This window comes from Ylistrum balloti, unplaced genomic scaffold (genome assembly GCF_031769215.1).
Source record: "Ylistrum balloti isolate Yb309-2 unplaced genomic scaffold, AGI_CSIRO_Ybal_v1 Utg369744, whole genome shotgun sequence".
Classification (NCBI taxonomy): Eukaryota; Metazoa; Mollusca; class Bivalvia; order Pectinida; family Pectinidae; genus Ylistrum; species Ylistrum balloti.
The window spans coordinates 139,593-167,492 of NW_026781952.1; the positions used below are offsets into that span (position 1 = coordinate 139,593).

At 36.2% G+C, this 27,900-nt stretch overlaps 3 protein-coding genes across 4 annotated transcripts; 1 reads left to right on the forward strand and 2 right to left on the reverse strand.

Moving 5' to 3' along the window:
- Nucleotides 1–4,056: 4,056 nt before the first annotated feature.
- LOC132543219 (distal membrane-arm assembly complex protein 2-like) lies at nucleotides 4,057–9,043 on the reverse strand. The gene is made up of 4 exons (XM_060206700.1): nucleotides 8,771–9,043; nucleotides 6,625–6,857; nucleotides 5,613–5,775; nucleotides 4,057–4,312 (listed from the first exon to the last, which is right to left on the reverse strand). Exons 1-4 carry the CDS (start codon nucleotides 9,013–9,015, stop codon nucleotides 4,138–4,140), a joined length of 816 nt encoding a protein of 271 aa, XP_060062683.1. The 5' UTR covers nucleotides 9,016–9,043; the 3' UTR covers nucleotides 4,057–4,137.
- Nucleotides 9,044–10,955: 1,912 nt separating this feature from the next.
- Nucleotides 10,956–16,028, forward strand: LOC132543215 (ATP synthase subunit s, mitochondrial-like). Its single transcript, XM_060206696.1, has 5 exons — nucleotides 10,956–10,996; nucleotides 12,476–12,609; nucleotides 13,475–13,680; nucleotides 15,082–15,244; nucleotides 15,599–16,028. Exons 1-5 carry the CDS (start codon nucleotides 10,973–10,975, stop codon nucleotides 15,753–15,755), a joined length of 684 nt encoding a protein of 227 aa, XP_060062679.1. The 5' UTR covers nucleotides 10,956–10,972; the 3' UTR covers nucleotides 15,756–16,028.
- A 1,725-nt stretch (nucleotides 16,029–17,753) lies between these two features.
- On the reverse strand, nucleotides 17,754–27,864 carry LOC132543211 (transmembrane protein 179-like). 2 transcript variants are annotated; one of them, XR_009553960.1, is made up of 5 exons: nucleotides 27,534–27,864; nucleotides 26,710–26,847; nucleotides 22,417–22,504; nucleotides 19,154–21,971; nucleotides 17,754–19,108 (listed from the first exon to the last, which is right to left on the reverse strand). XR_009553960.1 is itself a non-coding variant. In XM_060206690.1 (4 exons), exons 1-4 carry the CDS (start codon nucleotides 27,833–27,835, stop codon nucleotides 21,810–21,812), a joined length of 690 nt encoding a protein of 229 aa, XP_060062673.1. In that variant the 5' UTR covers nucleotides 27,836–27,864; the 3' UTR covers nucleotides 17,754–21,809. The 2 variants fall into 2 exon arrangements, 1 of the variants encoding a protein (XP_060062673.1); XM_060206690.1 differs by having other exon boundaries at nucleotides 17,754–21,971.
- Between the last annotated feature and the right edge of the window lie 36 nt (nucleotides 27,865–27,900).

A 27,900-nucleotide genomic window follows, 5' to 3' on the forward strand; every position in this document is an offset into this window, starting at 1 on the left:
TGTTAAGGAAGGAGTATTGATAACTCTCTTTGAATTTGTCTGTTAAGGCAGGAGTATTGATAACTCTCTCTTTGAATTTGTCTGTTAAGGCAAGAGTATTGATAACTCTCTCTTTGAATTTGTCTGTTAAGGCAGGAGTATTGATAACTCTCTCTTTGAATTTGTCTGTTAAGGCAAGAGTATTGATAACTCTCTCTTTGAATTTGTCTGTTAAGGCAGGCGTACAGATAACTCTTTCTCTTTAGACGTCAGTCAGTTAGGGCAGGGGTATTGACAACTCTCTCCCTGAGTTGGTCACTTAAGGCTCGAGTACAACATCAACGACTCACAGGGAAAAGATTAACTCTCCCTGATTTTATCATTGAAGTCATGAGTAGCTTGACATGTATAAATGCTTCCTCCATGTCTATGGTGGTCGGAGTGGCATAACAACAAATCATAAACCCTGGGGAACTGACATATCATTACCTCACCCACAGTGTCCGTGTCTTTATAGGGATGAAAAGTCATAGATTTGTTTAATAACTTTGGAACTGAAAACATTTCACTCAGTATTGCTAATATAAAAGTGCTCAGGATATTTATTATGTCACATTCTTGACATTTTGATAAAGAAGTAAAAATGTCATTAAAATTTGCATATGATATCGTGCAATAAACTTATGTTTGAAAATCTGTGCTGCGTCTTGTGTATTATAGAAAATTTGATGCAGATAGATTTTTTTTAGGCCATAGCCAGTCAGAAGAGGTGTGATGAAAAATTGAAAAGATCTTGTTATGAAGAAATGTATGATTAAACCAGTTGTGTTATTGATTCAAAAGCAGCTGTAACATTTACATAAATACCTGATATAAAACTAAACCTCTTACTCAGTGTCAGGCGGGCTTATCACAAGACAAAGGTTAAGGCCAGCAGGGCAACACATTACCTCTAACTCGGTGTCAGGGGCAGGCTTATCACAAGACAAAGGTTAAGGTCAACAGGACAGCACATTACCTCTAACTCGGTGTGCTTATCACAAGACAAAGGTTAAGGTCAACAGGACAGCACATTACCTCTAACTCGGTGTCAGGGACCGGTTTATCACAAGACAAAGGTTAAGGTCAACAGGACAGCACATTACCTCTAACTCGGTGTCAGGTGTGGGTTTATCACAAGACAAAGGTTAAGGTCAACAGGACAGCACATTACCTCTAACTCGGTGTCAGGGGCAGGCTTATCACAAGACAAAGGTTAAGGTCAACAGGACAGCACATTACCTCTAACTCGGTGTCAGGGGCAGGCTTAACACAAGACAAAGGTTAAGGTCAACAGGACAGCACATTACCTCTAACTTGGTGTCAGGGGCTAGTTTATCACAAGACAAAGGTTAAGGCCAGCAGGGCAACACATTACCTCTAACTCAGTGTTAGGGGTGGTTTTATTACAAGACAAAGTTTTGGGTCAGCAGAACAGCACATTATCTCTAACTCGGTGTCAGGGGCGGGTTTATCACAAGACAAAGGTTAGGGTCAACAGGACAACACATTACCTCTAACTCGATGTCAGGGGCCGGTTTATCACAAGACAAAGGTTAAGGCCAGCAGGGCAACACATTACCTCTAACTCAGTGTCAGGGGTGGGTTTATCACAAGACAAAGGTTAAGGTCAGCAGGACAGCACATTACCCCTGACTCAGTGTCAGGGGCAGGTTTATCACAAGACAAAGGTTAGGTTAAGGCTAGCAGGACAACACATTACCTCTAACTCAGTGTTAGGGGTGGTTTTATCACAAGACAAAGGTTAGGGTCAGCAGAACAGCACTTTATCTCTAACTCGGTGTCAGGGGTGGGTTTATCACAAGACAAAGGTTAAGGCCAGCAGGGCAACACATTACCTCTAACTCAGTGCCAGGGGTGGGTTTATCACAAGACAAAGGTTAGGGTCAGCAGAACAGCACATTATCTCTAACTCGGTGTCAGGGGCGGGTTTATCACAAGACAAAGGTTAGGGTCAACAGGACAACACATTACTTCTTACTCGGTGTCAGGAGGGCTTATCACAAGACAAAGGTTAGGTTAAGGCCAGCAGGACAACACATTACATCTCAGTGTCAGGGGCAGGCTTATCACAAGATAAAGGTTAAGGTCAACAGGACAGCACATTACCTCTAACTCGGTGTCAGGGGCCGGTTTATCACAAGACAAAGGTTAAGGCCAGCAGGGCAACACATTACCTCTAACTCAGTGTTAGGGGTGGTTTTATTACAAGACAAAGTTTTGGGTCAGCAGAACAGCACATTATCTCTAACTAAGGGGCGGGTTTATCACAAGACAAAGGTTAGGGTCAACAGGACAACACATTACCTCTAACTCGATGTCAGGGGCCGGTTTATCACAAGACAAAGGTTAAGGCCAGCAGGGCAACACATTACCTCTAACTCAGTGTCAGGGGTGGGTTTATCACAAGACAAAGGTTAAGGTCAGCAGGACAGCACATTACCCCTGACTCAGTGTCAGGGGCAGGTTTATCACAAGACAAAGGTTAGGTTAAGGCTAGCAGGACAACACATTACCTCTAACTCAGTGTTAGGGGTGGTTTTATCACAAGACAAAGGTTAGGGTCAGCAGAACAGCACTTTATCTCTAACTCGGTGTCAGGGGTGGGTTTATCACAAGACAAAGGTTAAGGCCAGCAGGGCAACACATTACCTCTAACTCAGTGCCAGGGGTGGGTTTATCACAAGACAAAGGTTAGGGTCAGCAGAACAGCACATTATCTCTAACTCAGTGTCAGGGGCAGGTTTATCACAAGACAAAGGTTAGGTTAAGGCTAGCAGGACAACACATTACCTCTAACTCAGTGTTAGATGTGGTTTTATCACAAAGTTAAGGCCAAAGGCAACACATTACCTCTAACTCAGTGTCAGGGGTGGGTTTATCACAAGACAAAGGTTAGGGTCAACAGGACAACACATTACCTCTAACTCAGTGTTAGGGGTGGTTTTATTACAAGACAAAGTTTTGGGTCAGCAGAACAGCACATTAGGTTAGGGTTTATCACAAGACAAAGGTTAGGGTCAACAGGACAACACAGCAAGACAAAGGTTAAGGCCAGCAGGGGTGTCAGGGGTGGGTTTATCACAAGACAAAGGTTAAGGCAAGACAGCAGGGCAACACATTACCTCTAACTCAGTGCCAGGGGTCAGGGGTGGGTTTATCACAAGACAAAGGTTAAGGCCAGCAGGGCAACACATTACCTCTAACTCACAAGACAAAGGTTAGGGTCAGCAGAACAGCACATTATCTCTAACTCGGTGTCAGGGACGGGTTTATCACAAGACAAAGGTTAGGGTCAACAGGACAACACATTACCTCTTACTCGGTGTCAGGAGGGCTTATCACAAGACAAAGGTTAGGTTAAAGCCAGCAGGACAACACATTACATCTCAGTGTCAGGGGGTTTATCACAAGACAAAGGTTAAGGTCAGCAGGACAGCACATTACCCCTGACTCAGTGTCAGGGGCAGGTTTATCACAAGACAAAGGTTAGGTTAAGGCTAGCAGGACAACACATTACCTGTGACTTAGCGTCAGGGGTGGGCTTATCATAAGACATTGGAATAGTAATTGGTTGTAATGCTACTACACAACTTAAGATATGGATTGATGTACTTATATTAACATGCATGGGCATAGGGTATTAAATTTAGTCATGAAAATTGTAGTGGCTACCATACATTGATCCAATCACTTCTTCACAATATTCTGCTACCTAACCACCATTGATACTAAAAGTGGCCCCATATGTTGTCTGTGATTGGAAAACCCTTAAGTATCTGATTACGTTGCCTTGGTAACATACTAGCCACTCCTTGATGACTTGCCTTGTAAGGATTCCTATTCAGTAAAATGTTAGACAAATAAAGCTAAGGCTGTCAATTCCGACTTTCAAATACATACATTGTATGTATATTGAGAGATCTAGTGTGAAGGTTCCTAGAATATAATAATGAAAGAAGGTGTCAATAACTGAGATTTTAATAAAATTTATTTACAAAATTATTTTCACAACTGCATCAACATTTCACATGTGTTTGAAAATTAAAAGCAATTAAGATGAAGTCTGTTTTTTTTTACAGTTATCATTCTTTGTAACTACGTTGTTATATGGTCCCTGTTTGGTGGGGCAGGTTCTATGTCCTCCTGAACTGGTGAAGTCCCAATAATCCCCTGGACTTGACAGTTTGGTAACATATCCCTGATTAAATCAATTACAACTTCCGGATCTTCTACACCCTTCAAATCATCCAATCTTAAACACTTCAAATTCCTGAAACATGAGATAGGACATTTCATACCATCCTGAAACATGAGATAGGACATTTCATACCATCCTGAAACATGAGATAGGACATTTCATACCATCCTGAAACATGAGATAGGACATTTCATACCATCCTGAAACATGAGATAGGACATTTCATACCATCCTGAAACATGAGATAGGACATTTCATACCATCCTGAAACATGAGATAGGACATTTCATCCATCCTGAAACATGAGATAGGACATTTCTACCATCCTGAAACATGAGATAGGACATTTCATACCATCCTGAAACATGAGATAGGACATTTCATACCATTCTGAAACATGAGATAGGACATTTCTACCATCAAGTTTTTTATTATTCTATATTTTACTACCACCTTCAAAATGCTGTACTGTTTCTATTTCATTTTTTATTTAAACATTCATGTCTTCAGAAACATTTTTTCATGACAGGAGTTATCACAATATTTGTGACAACAGGAGCTGTACAGTACAGAGAAGATAAGACAATGCAGAGATTGTTGAACAACCAGTAGTGGGACATATCTGCCATATCTGCTTCTTTATGAACAGCTATTCACAGTAGAATAATGTCACTTAAAATTCTCACACTTCAAACTATCAATTCTACAGCATGTGAATAACTAGTGCTACCAAGATAAAATAAGGTAAAATATAACACTTTGTTGACTACTATTCCTTAACAATTCCACCAGCTCAATGGCACAAGTGGAACTGAAGAAGTTTAAAATATGCATTTCAAGATAGCTGCCATGGCAACAGAAATGACAACACTTGGTCAGGACCATCTAAGGATCATTTCATGCAAGATTAAGCTCATTCCCACTAGGGAAACTTGAGAAAAAGTTTGAAATGTCTAAAGTTTCTGCACGGCACATGGCAGACAATGATGGCAATAGGTAATCATGATCCTTCAGGTCAGATGACCTAAAGAGTCATATGACTGGCATGACTTAAATCAGAAATAAATTTAATCTAAGTCAAAAGACAGCTTTTATTGTATATGTATATATACTTTGTTTTCAAATTGTTGTTGTGCTGAAATTTTTAACTTGGCAAGAGTTGCTACTATACAATAGATTTTGTCACAGACGCATTTACAGTAAAGAGTTTCATAGTTCACAATTTTACAATTGGTAACATCAAATTGCTATACCAAATTAAATCCAAACCAAATAGAATTCATTCTCTATGATTTTGAATAAACTTTCATTCACTGGTGTGAGAATGTTTGTAACATATAGGGTATATATTTGTAACAAGAAATGTTCTTACTCTAGATGGTGAAGCCACGCCAGTCCCCGCTCTGTCAGTTGGGGACACCTGCTAATATCAAGAAACTCCAGGCTGTCACGAAAAAGTGCAAACTGAGTCAAACTGAAGTCATCAAAGATGTCATTATCCCAAATACGGATATATCGTACATTCTGTAGGTTTACTGTAATAAAGAAAAACAGTGTCAGGATAGTCAATAACACAGTTTGGTAAATTTTCCCATAGTCAAAACATAACCCTGTTCAATTTTTGGCAAATTTTCCAAAAGTCAAAATATACCACTGTACTACTTTTGAGAAATTTTCCTATTGCCCACACAAATCCATGTACTATTTGCGGAAATTTTCCGAAGGTCAAAACATGCTCCTGTATACTACATTTCACAGAAAATTTTCCCAAAAAGTCAAAACATGTCCCTGTACTACATTTGGTAGTAATTTTCTAGCTATCTAGTTCTTTCAAAATTATGAACTTGGCCCACTTGCAAGGTCACAAGGGCCATAATTTGGGCCTCTAGCTTGCTGGAATGAATGACTTAGCTTTGACCTTTTATTTATTAAGAAGAAGCTGTTTGAAGATTTTAACATGTTAGGCCCTGTGACATTGAAAGTGGGTAAAGGACCTTCAACTGAAAAACACTTGGTAGCCCTTCATCCAAGCATGCTACAGGCCCAAAGTCAGTACCCTAAATTTTTGGTTATTGAGAAGAAGTTGTTTAAAGATCTTGACACAATTGACTCCCGTGACCTTGAAGGTTGGTCAAGGTCATTCAGTCATTCATTTGAACAAATTTCGTAGCCTTCATTCAAGCATGCTACAGACCATAAATAAGAACACTGGGCATTTTGGTTATTGAGAGGGAGTTATTTGAACAGAAATTGACACACAATGAACAACAGATGAAACCCGATGGCTATAGGTTATCCTTACCCTTCTGGTCAGATGACCTAAAAATTGGCCAGTTCAATTTCAATTATAAATTGGCCTGACAACGTAATTACTCAATACTTACCAAAATTCCTGAATGCCTCGAAAACAATAGGTACTCCTGAGAGGTCTAGCCCTTCCACTTTCATGGTTTCTAAGCGACCATCTGGTTTGAGAAACATTAATGAACTGCCCGACTCTTCTGACAATGGGATCCAGTTCTTAACGCCATCAATTTTTATTTTTCCACCATTGTCAAGAACAAACTGAGCTGCTGACATATCCGGGCCCAGCGACTCATATCGCTGCATGTCAAAACTGTAGAAACAGAGTTAATGGTACAGTAGTGATGGAGGGTTCAACAATGACAACCTCAACCTTTCCTATCTCTAAAATCTAAAAACAAGTATAATACTTCACGCACAAATTTATCTAAAGGGACTACTGATATACAGATTTATCTATAGGGACTACGGATATACAGATTTATCTATAGGGACTACTGATATACAGATTTATCTATGGGGACTACGGATATACAGATTTATCTATGGGGACTACTGATATACAGATTTATCTATGGGGACTACGGATATACAGATTTATCTATGGGGACTACTGATATACAGATTTATCTATAGGGACTACTGATATACAGATTTATCTATGGGGACTACTGATATACAGATTTATCTATAGGGACTACTGATATACAGATTTATCTATGGGGACTACTGATATACAGATTTATCTATAGGGACTACGGATATACAGATTTATCTATAGGGACTACTGATATACAGATTTATCTATGGGGACTACTGATATATAGATTTATCCATGGGGACTACTTATATATAGATTTATCTATAGGGACTACAGATATGCAGATTTATCTATGGGGACTACTTATATATAGATTTATCTATAGGGACTACAGATATGCAGATTTATCTATGGGGACTACTTATATATAGATTTATCCATGGGGACTACTTATATATAGATTTATCTGAAGGGACAACTGATATACAGATTTATCTATAGGGACTACTGATATACAGATTTATCTATAGGGACTACGGATATACAGATTTATCTATGGAGCTACAGATATACAGATTTATCTATAGGAACTACTACGGATATACAGATTTATCTATGGGGACTACGGATATACAGATTTATCTATAGGGACTACGGATATACAAATTTATCTATGGGGACTACGGATATACAAATTTATCTATAGGGACTACGGATATACAGATTTATCTATGGGGACTACTGATATATAGATTTATCTATGATATACAAATTTATCTATAGGGACTACGGATATACAGATTTATCTATGGGGACTACTGATATATAGATTTATCTATGGGGACTACGGATATACAGATTTATCTATGGGGACTACGGATATACAAATTTATCTATGGGGACTACGGATATACAAATTTATCTATGGGGACTACTGATATATAGATATACTACTTATATATTTATCTATAGGGACTACAGATATATAGATTTATCATGGGGACTACTTATATATAGATATACAGATTTATCTATAGGGACTACTGATATACAGATTTATCTATAGGGACTACGGATATACAGATTTATCTATGGGGCTACAGATATACAGATTTATCTATGGGGCTGCAGATATACAGATTTATCTATGGGGCTACAGATATACAGATTCATCTTTGGGTACTACGGATATACAGAGTTGTCCTTCCAAGCCCAGAATACACACAGGTAGTTCTAGTTTCTGAGATGGCCCTTTATAATTAGCTACAAGGTGTGAACATACTGTATATGTTTGAGTGTCCATTAAACACTCTGAATAAAATAATTCAGTATAAAAAGACCATAAAAAAAAGAAGGCAGTTGATTCAATTAGCAAGTAAATATTCTTTTCAACAATAGTGATGTTTGATGGTTTTCAGTCTTTTCTGTTCTGATGTATGTCACACTCTCACATATAGAAACCAGTAACACTGAAACTACCATATGGATCAGGCAGACAACTCTGTATATCAGTAGATGGACATTTAGTAGAGTTCAATCAAAGTGTATTGATTCTGCTTACTCTTGAAAGGATTTAAGGAGTTATAACTGCTTAAATAGTATTGATTGATGTACTATCACAAAATACAGACATTGGGACATCAGCTGTAGCACAAGTTTATGGCAATGAATTGAGCTGAATTTACCTTTGTTTTTTAACTTTATTCTGCCATATCTTCTTCTGTAACATCTCTTGGATAGACTCTAAAGTGAAATCTTGATATGTTGTCCATTTTGTTTCAGGAGTTGGCTTTCTCAAACTTGCACTCCAAAAATCCACTATACGATCAAGTCGAGTTTTCTCGCCTGTGTCGTTAGGTGGTGACGGCTCTGAAGCAGGTGACCGGTGTGAAGTAGATTGGTATAGCATTTTTTTAAAAGTAGTAGACATTCTTTTTAATGAATTACGCTTGAACAGGCATCTCTGGAATAAAAAGAATAAATTTTGTGGTGCTGTAGAAAGATTATTTTCCAACAAGTCCTGGTAAACAAACTAACATGTCCTAAATTCACCTTGAAACAGATAGAGTGTGCTATTGACAGGCCATTGTCCACACTGTAGGTCAGACTGACTTCAGTCAAAACATACTAAGTCAGAAGGTCATTGTCCACACTGTAGGTCAGACTGACTTCAGTCAAAACATACTAAGTCAGAAGGTCATTGTCCACACTGTAGGTCAGACTGACTTCAGTTAAGTTCAATTAAGTTGTCTCACTTTTTGTATAAATGGCCCAGAGGGCCTGTATTGCCTGCCTGGGTATTTAAGTCAACAATGCAAAACTTCACATTTCTTTAGAAGAAAAATATTTCCCCTGATGAGCCTTACCCCACAGATGCAGCTTCAAATTCCCTAGGGGTGGGGACAAAGATCAGATGTTAATATCTTGATGTCCAGCAATGTTATTAAGTTATGGGATGGTAATCTCAATGGCTTCAAAGACAAATTATCAGTTATGATTGTGTTTATCTCCATGTGCTCAGATATGCTATAGATACTCAGCGGGGATCACTTTAAAGAAATTGATAGATTTTACCTATTGATCCCCGCCCATCTAGCCCCACGGGGCTCAGACCCCCCACCCCCTCCTTTATACAAAATTGATTTCATATCACCTAAGGATGCTTCAGACCAAATTTGATGAAAATCTGCTCAGTTGTTCATTAATAATTGCAATATATATTAAAAGTAGACAGATGATGGTCGGACACCAGACGCCACAGTATCCCAGTAAAGCTCACTTGGCTTTCAGCCCAGGTGAGCTGAAAATTATAAAATTTATCACCTCCATTGTTTATCATCTGTTTACAGTGTGGATAAAAACAGAACACATGTAAATTCATGTTCGCCTATGACATTGGTGCTGAATGCTGCCACTGGGTATACATTGTAGTCAATGGAGAACAAAGCCAGTGATATATATTGTCAATTTAACACAGAGTTTGATAAAAGAAAAGGATATTCCCTATGTAGTTGTATAAATTATCACATTGGTCATATCAAAAAGATGACACCCTTTTTTGTAGCAAATTTTTTAATGAAATTTGTGTTTCTATTTCAGAATGACAATGCATTTGAGTATCTAATTGATGATTACTCAAAACAGTAACTATCCCTCAAATGCAGGACTATTTACCGTATGAGAGGTTGCCCAACCTATTAAAACCCATTGAGTATGTAATTAATAGCATAACATTCCCGGAAATATGTGCGTGCACCGACCTTGCTTTATGCAGTATTTTGAAAACTAATGATATTCAGCCATGTTGTTTCCGACAGGAATGACCGGACCCCTCAAACTGCACGTGCCGAATAATCAACAGTCTAGCATCTTTGCTGATATATAACTGATGTTTTTTAAGCGTGTACCTAGGTATATGTTGAGGGTTTAGCCAGTCCGAAAAACAACAATCACAAAATTCAAGGTGAACTACCCCTAAAGCTGCGCTTTCATATAAGTATAGAAAAGTAAAGTCTAATCTACGTTTGTATGAACCCTACGCTACTAATGTTTTAAGTGTTGGAAAATAAAGTAAGAAGATACACTCTGTGAATATGAATGGTAGCTAGCATGCGAAAAAACTTTACGTACCCGTCCAGTTAAGGAAGCCATGCTGGATTTTGCTTATGATGCTTAAAAAATGAGAAAAAACTTTACTTTTTGTTAACAAGAATGTAATAAAACATAGTTTACAAATTGATGAAGTATCATATTGGCATTTTATGTGTTATTACAAAGCATAATTAAATTGATATACAATGATATGTAATTTTAATTTGTGGTAACTTGAGCGACGCAGTCTGTAGTTTCACTTTAGTCGCTATAAATAGTTTGAGGGACAGAACTCGATGGCAGCAGTACTTTTCGTCAAGGTATGAAAGGAAGTATACATGTCCGATAGATCAAATATCTAGCAAATCTGAACTAACACACAGTCCTTGGTTGTAATCATTTACATTTTAATACAGTAGTTGTGCTCGTTCATCAGACCTAACCGATGTAAAGATGATATTGTAAAGTTGACAAGACCTTGAGATCCAGGCTAAGCCTATGTGGTTGTGTAATATCATATTACTAATGAACTGTGGCAAACAATGTTTTTATGTCCATATCTCAGATATAACACTTTATGGAATTTATGATATAAATAACGTGCCTTTACCAAACAATCACGATAACATTATTCTAGGTGCTCGTTTTTTCATGTTACGTTTTAGAATTGATACCAATCATGAATCTTCTAACGTTTTTATAGTAGTGGAAATGGAGCAAATTCTTCAAAATCGTTCTTCTGTAAGAGTGATTCAATTTTGTTTAAATTTGATCTGAATCATCCTTGGGTGAAGTTATAACATTGCATCTAACATCCTTGGGGAAGAGGGATGGGGCCTAAAAAGGGAAATAAGATACAAATGTTTTGAATATTTTCCTTTAGTTTAAATGAATCAGTTTCAGCAAACTGAAACAGATGAGCTATGCAGGCCCTATGGTCCTATTGTTTTAAGTCTTTGTCCCTGAAGACACACTATTTACAACTCATATCTGGGTATCCCCTTGTCAAGCATTCACCTATTTTAAGCCCTGATACAATTGTTGTTATCATTATTTCTGGAGAAGAAGTAGATGGATCTCTTACATGTTTCATACATTACTTTCCTTTGGTCCATAGTTATTTCATGAGACTGATAAAAAAAACCGAGCAGGATGATAAGTGGCCATATTTGAATTTGACACTGAATAATTGTTATCACTATTTCTTGAGAAATACTGGATGGATCCTTCATATGCAAATCTCCATTGGTTCTTATTTGTGTGTTTTATATTTTGGAACTGACCAGGAAGAAAATGCCTCGTGGGTGGCTATCTGTGATTTGTCATTCAAGTTATCACAATGTGAAAAGAAAGGAAAAGATCCAATTTTTAAAGAACAGATAAAGATCAAAGAATGGTGAATGCTAAAATCCCTTCAGGAGTATCTTGTTGAAAGATATTGCATTGACATTGAAATATAACATACAGAAGAAACACTACATTGTATGTGGTAGTAGTGTCACATGTTCACTATAAAAATTGCACTGGTCAAAGTTCATAATGATTATACAGTACTTTCTGAGTTTCTGAAACAATAAACCCATGTATTAGGTAATTACACACCCATACATCATATATATGCACTGTGTTGTAGGAGTAATTGGTGAATGCAATCTTTTTTGCCAGTAATAAGCTCTTGTAGCTTTTTAGTGAGGAGAAAAGGTTTCTCCCTCAGGGCTCACAGTATTATGACTCTGATGTTATAATGTGAAATACCTGGTAGTCAAAAGAGTAACTTGGTGACATTTTCTTGACTTCAGAATTGCCTAAAAACAGTCACATGTGGCCTGCAGCAGCGAAGCATCCAAGTTCCTCGAACTAAAACTCTTTACACTAGTTGTCCCAACTTAGCACCAACTGGACTATGGATGAGGCTTTTAAGTGTCATCAACCAGTAAGTAACAAGATGGAAACACCTACATACCAGAATGTACAGCTAAGGTAGTAGATATACTTATATACCAGAGCTAAGGTAGTAGATACACTTATATACCAGAATGTACAGCTAAGGTAGTAGATATACTTACATGTATATACCAGAATGTACAGCTAGGGTAGTAGATATACTTATATACCAGAATGTACAGCTAAGGTAGTAGATATACTTACATGTATATACCAGAATGTACAGCTAGGGTAGTAGATATACTTATATACCAGAATGTACAGCTAGGGTAGTAGATATACTTATATACCAGAATGTACAGCTAGGGTAGTAGATATACTTATATACCAGAATGTACAGCTAGGGTAGTAGATATACTTATATACCAGAATGTACAGATAAGGTAGTAGATATACTTATATACCAGAATGTACAGCTAAGGTAGTAGATATACTTACATGTATATACCAGAATGTACAGCTAGGGTAGTAGATATACTTATATACCAGAATGTACAGCTAGGGTAGTAGATATACTTATATACCAGAGCTAAGATAGTAGATATACTTATATACCAGAATGTACAGCCAGGGTAGTAGGTATATGTTTGTATTACCAGATAATAGGAACCATTCTCCCTGAATCAGATTAGGTATAATATTCTCATTGACTTTTCCTGACAGTAACAATTTGCCTCCTTGATAACAAGGATAATGTTATCATAGACTTCCTTTCAATGATGATCTGTCACCATAGAGACAGGTAAAATGTTGTGACAGATTTTTCCTTACAATGACAATCTGTGTCACAAGAGACATGCATAATGTGCTCACAGACTTTTCCTTACAGTGACTGTTGTTTTTTCCCTGTTAAGGGTGTATCCTCATCGTATTGAAGAAGTAGGACCTGACCGAGCCTGTGCAGAGTGGTTAGTGAAAAATGGTGGTGCTGTCCGATGGGTGGGAAACCCACACCAAACAGAAACTGACTACAACTTGCTTCCACAGAATGTGACACTGAAAATTGAGGAGATCATTTGTGATGAAGCGGTTGTGCTTTCCAATGGCTTTGGATACTTAGGTAAGCTGCGAGACCCAGCTGACATACTAACATATAGCTCCTTATCAGATGGTGGGCAGTTCAAATCATCCTTTAATTATGGTCTACTATTTGTTCTAAAACAATTATTTACTATTTCTAGAAAAGCACTGGCTGGATCATTTTCAATTTTTAGATCAGCAGAGACAAAGTCTCAGGTTGACCTACTGCAATCCAAAATTGTAAATTATATGGTCCCCAACCCCCAGGGGTCTCAGGGGCCAAGTCAAAAAGGGTCAAATTGATTGAAACTTCAAAAATCTTCTTCTCAAATCCCAGATATGGTAGAATCAAGTACTCTTCATGGATGGAAAGGCCTTCAGATGCTTTACCAAAATTGTAAATTTCATGACCTCAGGGTCTCACATTTCCCCCCTGGGGATGAGGTGAAGTTTACTCTGGTTTATAGGAAAATTACATTTTTGAACATTATTTATTTTCTTTTTGAAACAGTTCAAAACTGGTTAGAATTATTAGTTTAGGATGACAGTTTAATTAGATGCACATACTGACCTCGACTGACCCCAAGAGACTGTTTTGCGAGGCCAAAACTGGGTCAAATTGACTGAAATTACAAAGATGTTCTACTGTTCCTGGATGGAAGATTCTATATAGGAAAATTCAAATCTTGAGACTAATTTCTATTGGTTGAAACTTCTTTAGAAGCCTTAGCGTGGGACAGCAGTTAATATATACACAATTTACTTTTGTTTTATGTGTACACTGCAGTTAAAGTTATATTGCTTTTTTGAACAAAATCATTTCTATGACATGTTACAAAAAGCACTGTGACTCAAGTGACCATTAAGGCCCCTTGGGCCTCTTGTTCTGTTTAGTTCCCCTTGGTCCTTAAGTTTGCACTGTTCATTTAAGGACTGATTGTGGAATTGGGAAAATAAAAATGGCTGACAGGTGGCCATTTTGTATATTTATAGTATTAGTTAGTCTTTGTCTAAGTTTAAATATAGAAATATATTTCACTATCAACATTACCAAAACTTATAAGTTACACGTGATCTTCATCAAATGCTGTTGTGAACATTTGATTTCTTTTGTATATATTTATCATTTTAACGGTGATACCCCCAGTACTTATCCTTTTCTGATACATGCTATTAATAGTCTCCTATATAAATATATGTGTATAATGTTTCAGAAGAAATGATACTGATCTACTAGGCAATTATTTATGAAATTGTACTCAATATTTTGTTTGTGTAGATTTCTAGCTAATGGTAACAATTTTATAGCAATTTGTCATCTTTTGTTTTGATTGCAATGAGTGCTGTTATTACCAACTAGCTTTAACTACTGGTTTTCATTGAATTAATACATTGTTTACCACTGGCAAATTAAGGATTCTAAAGATTTTTTTTTAAACAGGTGGACTCAAGCATGTAAAGCGGTTTACTCTACATAATTGTAAATTTGCGTCGGATAGGATGGTCTCCTCATTGTTTTATTTAAGAGACTCCCTGGAACACCTCCAGATCAGCAGCTGTAGGCATGTCACACAGGACGGCTTAAACAGTCTGGAAGATCTCAGGTATGTTGATGCAATATTACTCTTATGTAACTTATGTTACCTACCCAATAGTTGTATTTAACACCTGTCCACAAAAATCACACATCCTAAAGGAATTGATAACACACTTGGTTCATATATATCCCGTAGTAATATAACATCAAGTTCTACAATGTAATAGAAGGTAAAGGTTAAAAGGGTCAAAGGTCACATTTGACAACTTCTTCAAATGTCATTAAACTATAACAACTACATAAGTGGAAGTGCAGGTATATATATATACATATCCTTACACCGGTAAGTGGATTTTCATCCCAGATGTAAGATGTTTGATTGTACCTGTTCAGTATCATAGTTTTTGGGTTTTTTTTTCAGGAAGTTACAATACCTCTTACTGTTTGATTTGGAAAGTATCCGTGACAAAGCTAAATGTATTGAACAACTGAAAGAGAGGCTGCCACCTGACTGTCTCATTGAATTCCCAGATACTCCAGTGCCTGGAACCAACAGAAAGTTAAAATCTGGCTCATGACAATGTTTGTGTATAGTGTGACATTTAGTGGCTTATAACATTCAGTCAGTGTATCAGATCCACAAACTGCACCAACAGAGAGCTAAAATCTGGATCCTGAGAGTGGTTATAATATTTTGAATAAACAAGTATTTTCTTGATATAACTGACAATTATTGCAATCAAGACGATCCCTGTAGCTTTTTAGTGTAAGTATTGACTGTAGCTTATAATGTTTTAATTGGAAAAGAGTTGACATTTTACAGAATTTGAAATAAACTGATGTTTAATCTATTACAGTGATTCCCTTTTTTATTTTTGCTTGCGGTAAATCATATATCAAACATGATATTAACTTGCTCAATTAAAATGAACCAGGGTCTTTTATTTTAATAAATATCATCATCATCATCATCATACCACCTTGATATCAACATTATAATGACCTTCCCAATCACATTATTATGAAGAATTTTATGAAATATTTCCACCTTGGGATACATGTATCAAGAAAGCTCTAGGTCATTTATTTGTTAAATAAACTTAACCATATTTCATCCTTGTGAAATGCTTTTTGACTTTGATTACTCTGAAGATTTCTGTTTGATTAAATACTTTCTGAAAAAGGCTCAGAGGCCAAGCTGAACATGTAATATAGATTGTAATAATCACAGAATACTTATTTTGGGTTTGGGCTGGTTTTGAATAACAAAGGGACCACATTGATCAAATTCAGCCTTACGGAAATATGCAACAGTGAATACATCATCACAAAATAAAGCAAGTTATTGCCAAATCATCCTAATTTATTTCCATCATTTGCTCCCCCCTCCTCCTCTACTGCACACAGGGCCCCCCTGCCTTCCCCCACCCCCACCTCTACTTCACACAGAGGGCAAGCCCCCACGCCCTACTTCACACAGAGGGCAAGCCCCCCCGCCCCTTCCCCAAATTCATTCCCTTTTTCGAATACAGTAAAATCACTTGTCTACATGCCTGCTTATACAATGTATAAAGTTATCATATCGTTTTCTGGTACTTCATTGCAAACGTTTCAGAAAATCTGATCATCTGATCAAGAGAAGAAGCTCAGGACTTTTAGGGCGTTTAAAGATATTTCTTATACATGTTTGCTAACCAAAGGTTCATCTCATATACATTTATTTACCTTCACAGATATAGCAATATTCAAATAATTGTACCTGTGCTTTTCAGGCATCCATTCAAATCAAGGCTTACATCTAGGCTTGATAACTGAGGTAAACAGTGATGGTGGTGCATGGACAATGACAGTATACAAGATGAACCCTTGGTTAGTGAAGAATTAGGATGCTGACACTTACACACTACAACTTGCTGTCTCCACAAGATGTTACTTAAAACAAGAATATTTGGAACCAGAAGAACCAGTATTTGATCATCCTATTTCTTTTCTAAAGGAGACCTTATTTGGAAAATAAACAATAATACACAAACATCACAATTTGGTTTTAGAATTAAAATTTCTTTTATTTGATATAACTAAATTTATAACCAAAGCATCAATAATATGAAAACCCATTATGGCACATAACTATGTCATACAAAGAACACTATGACATTGAAGCAACATGTTCCAGTAGTTGGGTGGTATAATACTTGAAACTATGGCTGGGTGATTCATCAATCACCTTTAAGGCCAAAACTGTACAACTATACAGGTATTTTCCATGTTATATCCCACAATGAGAACAGTAAACACTGTCATCCCGCTAAAAACAGAAATTATATAGTTACCATAACTTTGTTTTGATAATATTTTGTTCATTAAAGTTATAAAATAATGGTCTTTTAAGACAAAAACAATCAACAAGCTGACATAACAGTAGAACTATTTCTTCAGTTCTTCAGAGAGAATCATGCGAAATAAACAAAGAAGGTGTTTTTTTTAATAAAAGGGAAACAAAAACAAAAGAATAATTTATAAGCATAAATAACATACAAGATAATTACATTACCTACATTTTAAAAAATCCTATATTTAATATCATACATTATTTCATATCAACTATTTAAATTTTCTTTTCTATAGAAAATTTCTGATATTACTTAATCATTTTAAATGCAAATGTAATACATACCCTCTACATTTTATCATATTTATAAAGTATCAAGTAAAGTAATAAAATATATACTTTTTAGAATATAAATGTACACTTGTAAACTATTCAGCTGTAATAGACAATTAATACAACTATAGCTCCATACTGTTAATCTTATACATACACTATTACAGTACCACGAGACCAGAATCAGTACATCCAAACCTGTGGGTTTATACGTCAATCATAAGTACAGTAATAAAGATCAGAAACTTTATAAAATCATTTGTATCTGTTTAGTGTCATCTACCCTGGGAGTCCATCGAAACATCATTTATTGTATAACTTCTAATTCCATCTGTCGCAGAATCCATCACTTGTTAGTGAGGAAATCCATAATACACTATTCTAAGGATGGAATAAGATCGCAGGCATCAGATACCTTGACAACAGATACCTTCATGACAGATACCTTGACAACAGATACCTTCATGACAGATACCTTGACAACAGATACCTTCATGACAGATACTTGACAACAGATAGCTTGCCAACAGATACCTTGACAACAGATACCTTGAAAACAGATAGCTTGCCAACAGATACCTTGACAACAGATACCTAGACAATAACTACCTTGACAACAGATACTTTGCCAATAGATATCTTGGCAATAACTACTTTGACAGTAGACAACAGATACTTTGACAATAGATATCTTGGCAATAACTGCTTTGACAGTAGAGATACCTTGACAACAGATACTTTGACAATAGATACTTTGACAACAGATACTTTGACAATAGATATCTTGGCAATAACTACTTTGACAGTAGAGATACCTTGACAACAAGATACCCTAATGGCAGATACCTTGACAACAGTAACCTAGACAATAAACACTTTGAAAATAGATACTTTGACAATAGATATATGGACAATAATTATCTTGACAACAGATACCTTGACAACAGATACTTTGACAATAGATAACTTGACATCAGATACCTTCATGACAGATACCTAGACAATAGATACCTTGACAACAGATACCTTGACAACAGATACTTTGACAATAGATAACTTGACATCAGATACCTTCATGACAGATACCTAGACAATAGATACCTTGACAACAGATACTTTGACAATAGATACCTGTACAACAGATACCTTGACAGTAGTTACCTAGACAACAGATACCTTGACAATAACTACTTTGACAATAGATAACTTGACATCAGATACCTTCATGACAGATACCTAGACAATAGATACCTTGACAACAGATACCTTGACAATAGATACCTGGACAACAGATACCTTGACAATAGATACCTTGACAACAGATACTTTGACAATAGATACCTGTACAACAGATACCTTGACAGTAGTTACCTAGACAACAGATACCTTGACAATAACTACTTTGACAATAGATAACTTGACATCAGATACCTTGACAACAGATACCTTGACAATAACTACTTTGACAATAGATACCTTGACAACAGATACATTGACAATAGATACCTTGACAACAGATACCTTGACAATAGATACCTGGACAACAGATACCTTGACAGTAGTTACCTAGACAACAGATACCTTGACAATAACTACTTTGACAGTAGAGATACCTTGACAACAGATACAGAGACAACAAGATACCTTGACAACAGATACCTTGACAGTAGAGATACCTTGACAACAGATACCTTGACAGTAGAGATACCTTGAAAACAAGATACCCTAACGGCAGATACCTTGACAACAGATACCTTAACAACAAGATACCTTGACAACAGATACCTTGACAGTAGAGATACCTTGACAACAAGATACCCTAACGGCAGATATCTTGACAACAGTTACCTAGACAATAAATACTTTGACAACAGATACCTTGACAGTAAAGATACCTTGGTAAGAAGTCATCTTGACAATAACACCAATGAACATAATTATACTGTAATTGTCTATTCACTTCAGCAAGAAAAAAAAACAACTTTGCTTCAAACTTAATCCTATTAGTCCATCTATAAACTGGATGTTTGTTAGGTAAGATAATTGTAAGACCAATTTTTATAAAATCTATATAATCACACAACAAATCTATTCCCTTTATTTCTTCAATTTGATCCTAACTCCAGAAGTTGAAATCCATGAATAAAAATACAGTTCAGCAATCTAGAATGTAATTAACAAATATAATAACTTCAAGAATAATTATATTAAATATCTTGAAAATATAACATGTCAAAGAAATGCAAGGAAAAAATCCCTCCCTCTGTAAATGATCTATCGAATACTCCATTTTTACCTTGAAAACATCAAGCTGTTGCAACAATTTTATACCTTAAGGGAAAATAGGATGAAAAGATGTATGTTCTGGAACACTCTTAAAACTGGAGCAAAATGAAAAAGAACAAAAATTAACAACAGAAAATATATAATTGTATGGTAATTGTACCTTCTGTCAGTTTTATCTTTCTCAAACCAAAAAATTGTATTCAGTGTAAATAGTTCTGATAAGCTTAAAAAGAGGTATATTATCATGAGTTTTAGAATTAGCTACAAACCATTAAAATATGTGAAAACCTGCAGCATTACAATTTACTAACAAATTATAGTCATTGAACACACATAAACTAATACTTGTTCTGATGATGGATGGCCTAGCCATATGAAACATATCAACATTAATCTCAAAAACCACGGAATCCTTGGTGCTCCATTCTACTTTTAGAATATTACTGTTTCACAGATCAAAGCAAGTCGCATGGCAGTCTACGTTAAAGTAAACTAGACAGGCTTCTACAAAACATTTAAATCACCTCCAAGTTTGAGATTCTATATTGACAGTTTACATAATATTCAGTGTAAATTTTCAAGCTCATATTATGCAAGAAAAGTTTGAGAATTCTTAGAAGTGAACATCATAATGGTATAATTTAATACTTAACACATTGATGTACTTGACTATATAACTTGTGGAGAATTATCAATGTTATTTCTTTATAAGATACATAAGTACAAAACCATGCACAGAAATGTACCCTATTTATCTAACTAGCTCACCCATGACTATAGATGTTCATTACAATAACAACCAATGTACATCCATTGTCCTGTTTCCAAGTCCCTGACTTCTGAGTTAAACACGGTCACTGCCAACATAATGAATTCTAGGCGAACTTTCAATTTTTCCACATAAACAGGCATTGCTCTAAAAACTTTACTCCTGTTTTCTTAGTTTCCAGCTTGACGAGGAAACACTTTCTGAAAAACGTGTGATCTCCAGCTTTATTTAGAACAGTGCCCATTTGTATCAAAAATGTCAACAAAGGGAAGAGTGTGCAAAATTGTGGAGCATTAGTAGTAACACGGTGAGTTTGATTGAATTTCATTGTAAATATCAAAAACATAATGGGATAAAAAGGCTAAATATAGCTGCCTCATTCACATCTAGTCAGTCTGACCAATTTGATTGAATGAAGAATTCATGCACTTAAAGGCAATTCTCAGAAATCTTGGGAATATAGTATTCAATTACAAACATAACTATTTTTAATTCCAAAGAAAAATGAACACTTTCTTCAGCATTCTAAAACTAGAATTAAATATTTCTAAAACTAGAATTAACTATTTCAAAAACCTCAATTGCTTCTTGTTAAACTATTTCCAGTAAGTTGGAATGAACACATATCTAATAAAACTTATTTTGACACTGGTAACCATCACCAAATTTCCTTCCCTCTAGGGGAATGTTTCGGTGGTACATGTAATCAGAAAATGAGAGGCCCCATCACTGTCAGTGATTATACAACACCTATTTTGATAGCAGCCTCTGATTCTTTTCTTCAGTATACTTGGCCTTCCTCTATTCAAGCTTGTTGTAAATGTTTCAGAGACCATCCTGTAACTTCTTGTATCAGATGTTTTGCTCTCTGTAATCAACATCTACTGAATGCTGTTCATGTTTTGCTGATGTCTACAATACTACTGGTGTCTGATGTCCAACCCTCTGAAGTAAACGCTGTCTCTCTCGATTCATGCTTGTTGTAAATGTTTCTTGTTGATGATACCGGAACACTTTCAAAAAGGCAAAAATTGTCAATAACAGCCAGCAAATCCATAACATCCAACCACCAAACTGGAAAAAATACACAAAAAGAGATGGTTATTAATTACATCATCAAGTTGTTGATCATTTCGTCTAATTATCAAGCTTTGATGAAAATAAACTCAGATGCCATTGTTTGGTTAAGGCATCATTAGAACCAGAACTATTCCCAAAAATTATTAAATATCCAGACATCAGTAAAGATGGTTTACTGAGTTTACAGAGTTGGAGGTCCCCCGCCCACCACATCAGAACACTGGCGTTTGCTGCCGAGACAACCTTTAGCTATATGAAGAGTCACAGAGACAGAAAATCTGTAATTTATCAATTAAACATTGCTTGTGTCTTGATCCTACCTGGTATTACCTTCGTCAGTGAAAATAAAAGTATCACTGGTAAATCATATACTGGTAGATTATTATCAGGTTTGTGTGTTACCATGTCCCATTACAATGTGTGAAATACATATAACTACCTGTGCCAGAGTCATTTCTGTGTAAAAATTTCGTGTATCCACTTGTGTACTTTTGTCTGTAAACTGGATGTAATCTCCAAACTCGCACCTGCAGAAAAAATTAAAGTAATTTAGACTACTAAGATTGATTACTGTCTTTTCACCCAGAAGCTGTATCACCAACCATTAAGAATCATGGTCCAATGAGCCTGCATTGATCAGCTGATATTCAATATGCTATTCACAAATAGATTAACATTTCACATCATTGACATTCAAATCTCAGTTAATGAGAAAAAGTCATCTTCATTCTTTAACAAATTTGACCTCTGTGAATTGAGATATATGAGCCAAGGTCATTTCTTTTTGTGAACCATGTTGGGCTTCATGTCAAGAACCTTACAGCCAAATGCGATAAATCTAGGGCATCTGGTTACTGAATAGAGCTCACTTCAAGTTTTTCACAAATTTGACTTCTGTGACCTCAAATACCGGTCAAAGTCAATTTTTCTCACAAAATTTTTCTGACTTCATCCCAGGAACTTATTTGCCAAATATAATGATTATAGGTTTGGTTATTGAAAAGAAGTTGTTTGGGCCAGGTGAACTAAAATTGTTCAGGATGACAAATCAAACAGGTAAAGGCAGGTGTTAATAAACTCTCTCCTGCCCTTCTATATATATATATATACCCATCATCACAGGTTATTATCCATTTCTGGTTTTTTTTGGCTGACAACTGGAAGTCAGTTATTAAATTTCAGATGTCAAATAGACAAAATTTCAGCTGTCATCCGTATAAAGTTGGCAGTAACACATTGGACAGACAGACAGATGTCAAGTAGATAGAAAATTTCAGTTGTCGTCCGTATAAAGTTGGCAGTAACACGTTGGACAGACAGACAGATGTCAAGTAGATAGAAAATTTCATCATTATAAACATGGCAGTAACACTTCAGACAGAAAGATAGACTTTGTACATAAATGCATGCAGACATTGGACAAATATATAAAATCATATATATCATATGTTTTCAAGGAGTTCAATTTTAGCGGTTTTTCAAAAGATTGCTTTTTCATAGGAACTTGATTTTGTGGAAAAATATAGCTCCATAAATGTATGTATGCTTATCTTAACTTTTTGATACTATGACTTCATGAACTGAGAGTAACAATGAAGTCAATGCCGAATAAAAAAAAATCCACAAAAATTTTACATTAAAGAGTTTGTATAAATTGACAATCTTTGTACAGATAGACATTGAACAGGTAAACAGTGTTGTCACTGTGAGCTGGGGGAATTATAATATCGGTGGTGAAATGGTACAGCCTGCCACAAACAACCCATCAGCCACGTTTTTTTTTTTTCCATCAACTAACTTTATTAACCTCAATAGAAAAGAGTTCCAAAATTGGAGTTGCGTCCCCTGGACCCGTGGGTCATGCCAACTTACCTACCCAACACCCCAATACACAACATGCCCCCCCCTCAAAAATAAAAATTGGCACAATTTTTACATGGGTAGGAAGTGACATGAAATACAGGATCCAGGTTCGAACAAAAATTTACATAATATTTTATTTTCAAAAGAGTGGTTCAGGAAATGAACTGAGACATGACACCCGGAAGTCCTCAAGTACATATGAGTATTAAAGATTCATCGACTACCAAATATGCATCACCAACATAATTTCCATCACATTCACACACACTAACATTTTCCATGGTACCAATTGGAACTTTCTTACACTCTAACTTACAGGAAATAATGTTAATGAGGGCTAATGTAAGCAAACTGCTAGGTTTTTTTTTTTTTTTTTTTTAAAAAAAGATTAGAAAATGTATAGGAAATCCAGATATCATGGCAAAGTACAAACAGAAGTCAATTTATATTTGATAATTGAAAAGTAATAACACTTTTTAACAAAGCAACTGTTCTAAACATGGAAATATTACATTGAATAATGAATGTATATCATGAAGTTGTAAATCACAAGTAAACATGCAAGGCATATGGGCACTATACTTGATTAATATCAGCCAATCATATGAGCATATGTAAATTCTTATATCATTCAAATGATGAAAATACAGTCTATCAAGCTCGCTGTGGCTATATTCAATTAATCACAAACTTAGCAAACACTTGCAGTTATATGACTTAAATTGTAACTTCAGACATTTCATAATTTCACATTAATTCAGCAAGGCCTTGACCTCAAACAATGTCAAAACATTGAGTTATATCAATCAATACAAGCTTATAAGCAAAGTTTAGGTAAGTTACGAGACTCGAAAATTGTATCCATGTGTTTTTCATCCATGAATTCCATCACACATTACAGTTATTGAAATTTGAATAATTCAATCAATGAAAATTATTCCATAACAGAAGGAATGAATATAAAGCATTTTATGTACAAATATTTCATACTGTCTCAGGTAATTATTGAAAAATCAAACCTGACACAAGAAAGACAAGCAAGTAAAGTCAAGAAAAAGAATAATACCCAGGTAATTATTTGATAACCAAATGTTATCTGTACTGTAAATTGAAATTTGATGAAACAATTTTGAATCATGAATTTGAAACTTATAATACATTATATTTTACATATTACATAGGCATGTAATCTCAAAAGGCAAATTTGACATTAAAAAAACAAGAAACAACTATTTTAAGGATCACCACTCAAAATACTAAATGACTATATATCTTTAAGGATAACCAACTAAAAAAAATAAATTTTAAGGATACCTGACCCATGATTCTATGTGTATTGAATCCTAAATTTTAAGGATGAATCACCCAGTCATAAGAGTTACCAAGAAATTAGGGCTTATCAAAATATAGTCATACTGAACATCATAAAACATCTTAATAAAGTATGATACATAGCAAAGCAAATTGACTGTAGGAAAATCAACAAGTATATGTTATACACACTGAAGAAAACTAGCAAAATGTTAATTATGTCTCTAAATATATGCTAGTCAGTTTGACATGTGCATTTGTGGTATCTAGCGAATAACTGGAGGTGGTTTACACTCAATATTACGCTTGGTTTTGATATCCATTTTGTGTAGAGGAACCCAGATGGAGTGCTGAGCAGGCTCACCGACAAGGTGGACAAGATACTTTCCATCAGAGACCCTCTGTGCCAACACTCTCTTGACCTTTACATGTCCTTGGTCATCTGAGGAGAGAGAGCTAGAGATTGAAGAATTAACTTGGTGTGGGTCAACATGATCTGAATCACGGTATCGTAGAGGTAATTTCCGAACACGTTGAGGACGCGTAGGTAAAGGTGCATTATCCACATTGTCACTTGTAAGAGCTGTCTCTGCCTCGTTTTCAGAATGACTGGTGTCCAACCCAGGGTCCTCGAGTGACACTGGTTCATGTACAGAAGCACATGCGTGTGACGTAGTAACTTCATCCAGAAAAAAAAAATGAGGGTTTGGTCTACGGACATGGGCCATTTTCAGGCGATCCAGATGAATGGCACCACGGAGAGACTTTCCAGACGAAGGGTCCTCAAGAATGGCAAGATGGGGACTTGAAACAGGTCGTTGAGTAGCTTGTTGACCCATAAAATGATGATCACCTGGCATAGAATAACCAGTCCTATCAAGGGTCGTGTACGCTTCATCACCACCTCTATCCCGGAGGGAATGTAAATCGTCCATGGATGTAGGACCCAACAAGACACGATCGCGATGAAACGGGGTACTAGAACAGTTTGGAGTAGGGTTCTGGGGCAAATTACGACCTGGAATGTTCATTCTGAGTGTCCCTTAGATTCCCATGAAAATGTCACAAAAAATAAATGGCGACATTGAGTGATGGGGCTGTCTGATCACGTGACTGGTATGGCTCGAAATAGGTCGGCGTGGCGCAGTTTGTCAAAGGCTCAAAGTTCATTTGATACAGATAAATACAACACTTCATGCATATATTCACGCTTATCGATTGAGAAAACATTCTGGTAAATTAGGATTCTCCACCATGTTGTCGCTGTGAGCTGGGGGAATTATAATATCGGTGGTGAAATGGTACAGCCTGCCACAAACAACCCATCAGCCACGTTTTTTTCCCATCAACTAACTTTATTAACCTCAATAGAAAAGAGTTCCAAAATTGGAGTTGCGTCCCCTGGACCCGTGGGTCATGCCAACTTACCTACCCAACACCCCAATACACAACAACAGTCTCTGCACAAATAGACAGCTTTGGACAGACAGACAAGCATTGGACAGAAATTGGACACATAGACAGACTTTGGATATTTCTGCCTTAGATTTATACTTACTGGAGAATGTCTGATGGTGGCGTAGTCAGTAACGTACACCAGATGTTAAATCCAACACTAAGTGTGAGAGAGGAGGCAAACAACATCAGAAAAATCACCAATGACAAGATCGCAGTCACAAAGGCATCCAGCCATGAACTGAAACACATCAATATTCACTTGTTTGGTAACAAAATCAAATAGGCTTGAATCCTTCACATTTTTAGCTGCTTTATGTACAAACTGCATCAAATGGATAAAGTTTTGAGATCCGATGAGCATGGTTTAAAGCTCCTTGTGGCAGATTATTTTTCTCAGGAAACTGAGTAGTCCAAATTATTCTGACATTCTATCAATGTATATATATATATATCAGCTTTGAGTGAACTCAAAGCCAATATATCAAAGTTGACAGGATGTCAGAATAATTCAGATTAGAAGCTAAGAAATGGACCAGTTTGTACTGACTTGGTTGTTTCTTGTACAAGACACTAACCTTGACTGCATTGGAAGGCATGTGATGGTCCTCCCCCCTGTTATTCATTGTAGTAGCAACAGGCCTTAAAATTACCTTGACCGTTCACAAAACACAAGTTTTTCATAGCAGACAGATTAAATCAGAAACCTCTCAATGGTTTCATATTATGCATCAATGAAATATCATGTCATTTTTCTATATCTAATTCAGCCTTTTTCTTGTCTACTTCATCTGCTCAGCTGACAAGTAGACTAGATTGTGTGGGAACATGTTTAGTATGTTACAACTTCGAAAATGAAAGTAGAAAAAGGAATCGAACATTTTCAGTAGACAAGGAAAATAAATACGTTTCAAAATAAACCGTTACCTGTCGGTGTCTTTAATCAGATACGCAGATTCCCATACAGTGTAGAACATAGATATCAACATGACAACAACACCCATGAAGATGTTGAAGCCACATGCACTGGAGGGACCCCAGACGACATTTTCCAGCTCCATTTGAGACGAATTGATTCTGCTCACCCATTTTCCTTCGGCGTAAAGAAGACAATGTCCATCAAATTCGTTTACATTAACAGCTACAGGTATGAATAACACAAACGCCACTATGAACGAAACAAAATAAGTCGTCACTTGAGACAGAACAAGAATATTACCGAGGCCCATGTCGAAATCGTTATAGAACCCTCCCTAGCACATGACTTGTTTACTTCCGGATTTCCCAGAATGCA